Source organism: Stegodyphus dumicola, chromosome 7 (assembly GCF_044657685.1).
Source record: "Stegodyphus dumicola isolate Sdum_Otavi_A_Nest chromosome 7, ASM4465768v1".
NCBI classification, from domain to species: domain Eukaryota; kingdom Metazoa; phylum Arthropoda; class Arachnida; order Araneae; family Eresidae; genus Stegodyphus; species Stegodyphus dumicola.
Genome location: NC_140774.1, coordinates 52,469,156 through 52,477,653, shown reverse-complemented (window position 1 = coordinate 52,477,653; position 8,498 = coordinate 52,469,156). Strand labels below are relative to the sequence as shown.

General features: G+C 31.3%; 1 protein-coding gene across 1 annotated transcript; it reads left to right on the top strand.

Annotated features, from left to right (window-relative positions):
- The first annotated feature begins 5,680 nt into the window (after positions 1-5,680).
- Positions 5,681-8,259, top strand: LOC118192309 (uncharacterized). Its single transcript, XM_085820201.1, has one exon. The coding sequence runs from the start codon at positions 5,907-5,909 to the stop codon at positions 6,342-6,344; it is 438 nt and encodes a 145-aa protein (XP_085676327.1). The 5' UTR covers positions 5,681-5,906; the 3' UTR covers positions 6,345-8,259.
- Positions 8,260-8,498: the final 239 nt, after the last annotated feature.

Here is an 8,498-nt window from a genome sequence, read left to right as displayed (position 1 = left end):
TCCAGAAAGTTTCTTTATCTTTCAGTTATCAGTCTGTATTTTTAGAAATTGAACAACTTATAAGTGGTTTATAATTTAATTTTTATTTATTTCTTAACAATACTCAAAGTGATATAATTTTAAATTGACTTAATTTATAGTGTGTCCATCTGATAATTTTTTGCAGCGTTATTGTAATCAGTAAAAGAATAACAGATGTTTCTAACCTCAAGAATCTTTCAGTAACCTATTTAATTGCAATTTATATTTAATTAAGCGAAAATTTTATTGTACGAGACCATATAAAAAGGTAGATTTTATATTTACGAAATTACTTTCATAAATTTTCTACCTTATTTTGAGAGATTTGTTTTACCATTCGAAGTGTGTCTGGAATCAGTGTTTAACGAAATAGTGCGGAATTCGCAGAATCATTACAAGAGTAAACTTTCGCTCATTAAACTAATGATGCTCTTAATATATGTAACGTGGGGGGAAAAAACTCGATATATTTTCCATAATTTGAAATCGTAATGCAATAACTTGCCCATCTGCAATAAGACGCACTAAATTTCTTTCGCTGATTAAGAACTGCAATCTCCTTTTCAGGTTGAAATCAAAATGCAGAAGAATAAAAAAATCAATTCCCATTCCGAATAATTGTGCTCAAATGAATTGAACTAGAATTACCAAACAAATCGAATATAAAAGAAATGAATAAATTTCATTTAATCTGCATTGTGATAACGAAATATCCAAACTGGACGCTGCAGTGATAGTTTAATGCAGGCGAAATTATTAACATCAGTGACAGTACGGTTACTATAGTCATTTTAGAGAGATTATGAAAAGTTAGCATTGAGCAAAAAGTGCTTGCCTAATACAATCATTAGTAAACTGGATAACCTCGAACTGCGAAGTAACGTATTTGGAGGTGAAAGGGGTAAATACGGCTGCCAATTTTAGATTGATTGCTCTTCTACAAGAACTACTAAAAGAACGCAACGTCACGTCTCCGACGCAGACAGGTCATTTACCCTCTCTCTGCGCATGCGCGAAATCCCCGCCACAGGAATTCTCGGTTAGGGTTACTATGTTTATGCGTTTATCGCCTACCCGGCGTTTCGACTTCATTAGCCCAATATAGGTCATGGGTTTCCCCGCTTATCGTGGACAGATGATGCGTAATACTTGTAATTTTCTGAAGTAAAAAATGAATTTACATATTTTATTTCTTAATACATATTATTGATATTACAAGAATCTAGTTTTAAGTATTTTTCAATAAAAAGTTCTGTAATTTTACTTTATTTTTCAAATTGGAATTTAATTTTTTAATTTGGAATTACTCTATGTTTTGAAGTCTTCATTCGCTTATTATGTTTAGTTTTAGTCTGTAGAGATTTTGTGCACGGAATAGTAATTAGTGTCGCATACGTAACACTGAAAATGTAATTTAAAACATTCAGTAATTCAAAGACTAAATCAAAATCATTTATTTTGTATCACCTCGAAGAGGCTTCCTTTTCAACTAGCAGTTACGTTTGTCTGCTACGAATAAAGATCAGAAACAAATCAAACATATCAATCGATGATACTTAAGATTTATCTTCGATATTTTGTAAGTCCTTTGTTCATTAATGTTTCTCTATCTGTCCTTCTTTATCGTTCATAAGTGATCACGAAGTTAATCAATAACTATGTACAGAGAGGGAATTCTTCGCCATATATTCTCCACTTTTAAAAATTTCATTCAACTGATAATATATCATTTTTAACATTATTTATTAATTTATTCTATCTACATCATTTTGCCATTAAAAGAAATAAACCTCAGAATTCAATGCCGGAGTTTCTAAAACTGAGGTTATAATCTCAAAAGTATGCTTATAAGGTATTTCTCCCGCCTTCTTAGCATGCCTCCGTCGCGTAATGACCAGCACACTCGGCGGGTATTCGAGAGGTCCAAGGTTCGAATTCCGGCGAGGGCATTGCTTATTTTTCATGTCTCCTGCTTCGAAATAACCTAATGTCTCTACATACGTGAGTAAGTTCTTAATCTTACTAGTTAATATTTTTTATGAGCTAGCAACAGTAGGTACTTCACACAAAAAAAGGAATGAAATATTCGTTTCTTTAAAATATTTAATGATTTGTTAAATAATGTTTTTAGTGTTACATTTTTCTATTAGGTGTTAGGTTGTATTCAGAAGTTATCAAATTACAAACTAATATTTTTCCATCACAAAGGAAGTATTCACCTGACCACTTCCTGTCCTGACAATCAACACATGAACGTGTTTTTAAAATTAAAGGATGGAAAACGAAAAGAACTTAGTATCAGCATTTTCATTTTTTTACATATTAGCACAAGAATTGATTCGAAACAATCACTAAAGAGAATAGATTGTCTTTAGTGATTTTTCAGCAAAATGCTGTATTAATGCAAAAATTTTAACTCAATTTTTTCCGTTGTAGACAAATTCCACAAACTGACAAAAAATATGATTTGTCAATAAAAATTGTTGGTGCCTGGAACCAACAAAAACGATTATATGAAAATGGCGATGTTTCTTGTTAAAACTGAACTGTCATGTGCATGGTTGTTTAAAGAACTGTTATATGCACAGTTGCCAGTGTTTGGTGTATTCTGAATATTTGGCAATTTCTACTGAGGTGATTACTCTAGCACGTAAGAATCTGCGAAATTTACCATGCACTGCTACTATGCCTTTAATTTATCTTTCAGGATTTCTCTTGCATAGCCGATTCTCAAAGTATTGTCATTAGGCAAAGCATAAGATCTTTAATTTATTTTTCAAATTTAATCAGTCTGTTATTAATTGACGAATTAAGTGATTTAAAAACAATAAATGCTTGTAATGACAGTTTCGAAGAGTTAAACTTTTCAGATTGCAATTTATATATATATATATATATATGTAAAATATAAAATATTTATCTTTCACACAATAAATTAATAATAGCCTTTTAAGGCGTCATTTCTAGATTAATCTATGCCAAGAAGCTTGCGTAACGCTGATGACATAGTAATTGGGAACCTAAACTCTAAAACCTGAAACTTTCCTAACTCAAACCAAAACCTTCCTCTTCGCAAGTTTCCATATTGGATAACTACGTACTTTATTTTCTCTCTGTGCGCTGTTTGGACGTAATTTCGCTGGGTTCCCTTCTTATTGCAAAAGCATCAGAAATTTAAATGTTCTGTAAATAGGCACGATTAGAGTGCTAAGTGATTGTGGCTACAAAATCAAATGAAAATAAAAATGGAATTAAAACCGCCTCGACTGCCAAGTTTCTTGGTCATTACGAATTCTCCGATCTAAGTATCAAGTACCTTCGCAATTAGTATTTCTACGCATCTACGTCTCAGTGTTCCTACATCAATACTTCTCTGAAATTTGCTTTTATTACATATACGTATTTAAATTCCACAATTCCAGTAAAACTGTTAATTTGTTCCTCTGTTTTTAATTTTTCGGTTATTTCAATAAAATGGAAAAAAAAAAAAAAAAAAATGATAAGCATTATATATGTTTAAAGAACGTGTTAAACTAATTTAGATCAATTTAGCTATAGTTTGACTTACTCTGCAATTATGTAGCCTGCAAGGATTAATGGAAAACCTGTTGCATTTTGTGTATAGATTTACTACTTTTTCTTACTACTACTTTTTTGTCCACTGCTGTTACTACTAAATACGCTTTTTGTTCAATCCATAAGCATAAGCTCAAGCATAAAAATGTCTTTTTTCTAGAAATAAAAAAAACTTTTGTGGACTTATAAATTTAAAACACTAAGAAAATAATTTAAAATAGTTTCCCCAGTAAAAGTTAAATAAATATTATCTTGACGTGCAGCCCCACCAGTGCCTAAATGGTTAAAATCGCTGAATATTGGTATTTTGACCTGTTTTCGATCCCAGCTGCATAGCTGTTTTTCGTAATTTTTCCATGAATAACGTGAATGCGAGCCACTTTCCCTCAAAAAGTCCTCCATGAAATCCTCCCTCCTGTTGTACAAACAGCCCTCGTGGCTTTGCCATATACATATAACATCATTTAATTATAAATTATGTACGTATTTTTAGTAGATTACAACACGAAACCAGAGATTTGGGGTAAACCAAAAACGACTCACTTTTTGAAGAAGTCATTAAATATACAAAACTGTTTTCTTCCGTGTTTTAAAATAAGATAACGCTGTATATATCATTAACAACTTTGAAATATTCTCCAGTAGCATCAGATGATCGTTCAAGATAGTCTTACAATATCTTTGATACTTTGGATTTGCCTGGTTCTGGCGTGAACTCTTATCACGCTATTACCAGTACCTCAAAAAGTCCCCTATTGGGGGGGGGGAACCACGCATAATTACAATGTGTAAACTAATATCCCGGTCTTGGGTGTCTACACTCATAATTAGTGTCCGTATTAAATATGGCTTTAAGAAAAACTTTAGCTAATTTACATTGCTTGATTGCTAAAGCTCATTTGTCTGATCTAGGAAATGCCTTGTGGAAAGGAACGCAAGTTTACGTCTGTTGTTGGCAAAAGCCTTGAGCGCCTTACAGATCAGAGTGTGATTTAGCTCAGCTCCGCCTCCAAGTTTGATGGAAAGCACCCAGGGGGGGAAGGTCCGAGGGTCTTCCATCCCTCTTCCTCTGTCAACAACCTCTCGAGAGGACTTTCGGCTCGCCGCATACTTAGAGCGCCCCCCCATGTCGCACGGATACTATACATTTACAAACATCCATGCCTTTTCCGGGATTTGAACTCGGGACTTTCGGCACGGCAGTCAGGACGCTAGCCACTATACCTGGTGGGTAGTGTGCAAAGTACTATAAAAATATATTACTTTTATTTGCCTACTTCACTTCAGTTAGTTGGCTATTCTGGTGTCTATCAGGAATTGATCCCGCTCTTACCAGAGTTTATTTTATTTACTTTGCCTGTTTAAATGAGTTATTTTTGGAAAATAACAAAGATTAATTTTTCTCCTTGAAGAAAAATGATCCACGCAACCTTTTTTTGAAATGCTCCGACAATCTACGATTTAATTTTGCCTAATTTTAAACGTTTCCTTTGTTAAGTGTTTCTACTTGTGTAATGACGTATAGCACAAGATGCATGTAATAAAATTGTAAATAAGAACTTTTTGTAGTTATTGACATTTGTTTAGATTTACTTTACGTTAACTTCTTAGAAAGAGCATAATTTATGAATTTTTTATTTGTAGATTTTTTCTAGCTAAAAAAACCGACTAGTTGCCAAAATGAATAATAATTATTGAAATACAAATATACGTTTTTTTAAATTCCTAGTTATTCATCTATAAAATAAAAAAAATCTGAAAGATTTTCTTTATAAAACACTGAAATGACGCATAAAAATTCACACTAATTAAATAGTACTATTTGCTTATCTCAGATTTGGCAACGAATGAATACAGCGTCATTTTTGTTTAAACTTGGCGATAATAGACAGTCAAGAATGAGCATATCTATGGCAACCCTTGAAAGCTACGTGAATTTTCTATCACAGACTGCGGCGGAAGGATACAAATGCTTAATATCATTGGCAAGAAGCCAAGTTTATTATTCTTAATAATAACGTAAGTACATAAAGATTTGATCATTCTGTATGAGAGTAAATTCATAGGAAGGTGATTTATAGGCATTTAAGTGAGTTTATAACAAACTAAAGTTGATTTTAGTGGCGATCTACTTTGTTTAGAACATTGATACAAAACGTCTGGCTGTTAGGTCAAACCAAAACAAAGAGAATTGTTGTGGTGTCTTTCTCTGCCGGTTTTAGCTGGAGAGGGAGCTCGTCGTGTTGGTGTTCGTTGATACGAATATATAATTCGTGTTTCTCAGGGATTATAGATACTTACCTACCAGTATGCCTAGCAAGGAGGATATATGTGTTGTTCCAGAGACTTTGCCAGCTAATTTTTTATCTCCAGACGTAGAGGAGTTAGTTGCTGCCATTAAACACAATTTACAGCTCAAAGCCAGGCCTCGCCACAGTATGTGTTCCAAACAAAGGCGGATGTCGCCATATTCAGCTCCCGTACGGACATTATGTAAACAAAGTATGGGTGACAAAGAAAATACATCAGAACATTCCTGTCATAGTTGTAAATATTGCATTTTAAGGTCTAAATCACCAATATCAGATGATCCTTATGAAATGCTACAAGTACTATTAAGGGAAGGTAGCTTAATAAAGGAAGCTGTGAAGAGGTTACAGCTGGGCATAGAAAACGAAAGGTCAAAGAAAACAGATTTTTATGATTTGGATATAGACGAAGTGGATATAAATGTAGAAAGTATTTGAAATATTTTGTAGAATTTTTCATCCATTGAAACTTTGTGTTTGTGCGCGTGAGCATGAGTGCATGAAAAAGATCGTGCTTTGTGGTGTATTTCTTCATCTTTAGTACCTGCTTTTACAAGAATTCCTTGGAATTTTGTAAAGACTTGATAAAATGGATCGTATACTCGCTCCATAAAAATCTCATTGTACCTGCGTTTGGAATTTGGATATTTTGCAAATGCCGTTTGAAGCAGAGAACAACAACCTTGTGTTAAAGCACCTAGCTTTTGTTACATCATCAATTGCTTGAAGGAAATGGATTATATGCCATTTAAAACTTCATTTTATGCTTTTTCAAAAGTGTATGTTGTACACATTTACAAATTGTAGGTGCATATGTTAATCCATTTTGTGCCATTCAGTTAATATTTCTGATAAATTTGAAATTTGATTTGCAACTGTAATGAATAAAGTCAAATTCTTATTCTCTAGAACATTCTCAATATATGAGTATGATAATTAGTTATGAAGGTTTTGGTTACTTTTTTTAATTTAAGCAGTTGCAAGAAATATTTTTATTAATTAAATGTTCAAAAGTAATAATTTCTAAAACTGTGTTTTTGCATATGTATCTATTATTATTATTATTATTATTTTTGTTCCTTTTCTTGATTTAAAAATATTCTTGATCTGCTTTGTTTATCATCTAATTTAAGATGAAAAATAAGAGGTTTAAATAAGCGGTAAATTTTCTAAACTTTAATATTCTTTAATGTTAATTGCTTTAACATTTTTTAAAAAGGCTTCTTAAAGGTATTAATTTCCTTGACTGTAGAAATGTATGGTTAACTTCATAAACTGAAGATATTTAATTAATTTTATGTGTTAATTTTTTTCATTAAAGGGATAATACTTGTAGCAAGTATAGTTCATTGTATTAAATACTTTGTGAAACACTTTTGTCATGAATTTTGGAATTCATTTATTAAGTATAGCTATAAGCATAACAGGTATGCTAACTAGAGAAGGAAAAAGCCTGCAATCTTTAATATTTATGTATATTTTTGTTTTTTATAAATAAATATTGGGAAATTCGGTACTTTTCCATTTCGCCGGCGCAAATCTCGCCAAGCAGACTTTATTGGCGACATTATTCATCACATAGTAACTAAAGCATTATTATATTGGCAAATGTAAGAATTTTTTCAGTGTCTTAAAAGTTTATTAGGAATACTTTATTAAAATGTATTTATTCTTATGATTTGAAGTAAGCTAAACTGCTTGCTGGATGTTTTTTGCTAAATTAACTTTTTATTAAGAAATTAGGTATTAAAATTTTTGAACAATACATTGTGTCTAGGCTAAGGTGTATAGATTAAGGAAACTTAAAAATTAAGGAAGAAAAAATTTGAATTATGTAACAAACTTAAAAATCCTAAATTATTCTCAATTACTATAAAATTAGTTTGGATATCACTTTAATAGGTAGTTTGCACAGACAAGTTGTTTCTCATATAAAATTAAATTGACAAGTAGTGTCTTAACTGTAGTTCTACTAACCAAAAGTTACCATTATTCTTTCTAGTTCTCGAAATTAACTATTTAAAATATAAAATTTAATTATCTTGGTAGAATTTTACTGGAGAACAACAGTATAAAGATTCCATTTCATAATAAGTGAAGAAAATTATCAGTGTTTTTAAGCATGAAGATGTGAATGTTTTCCATATGTTTGTGATGTACCAACCCACCTAATTTATGTAAATTCCATTTAAATATCTCAAATATTGTGATAAGGAATATTCTCTGAGAAGATTTTGTTTGTTTAGATTTTTGTTGGTAAATGATTAACATCAGCTTTGTGTAATAAGCAATGGATGTAGCTCTCTAAAAGAGAAAACTGTGTCAGGGAGAAATAAATCTTTTTTTTTTTAAACAAATACCTGTGGCTTCTTTCATACTTTCGAATTTTTTTCAATATATAATATATATATATATATACATAAAAAATTTTATTTGGTAAATTTAGAAGTATGGTATGTGTTCATCATAATGCAATCTTTTTCAAGTACAAATGATTACAAATTGGTTATTTTTACTTAAAATATGATGCAGTTTTACTAATAGTTATTTCATTTTATGCACATTTTAAAATACATCAATAAATTGCCTAAA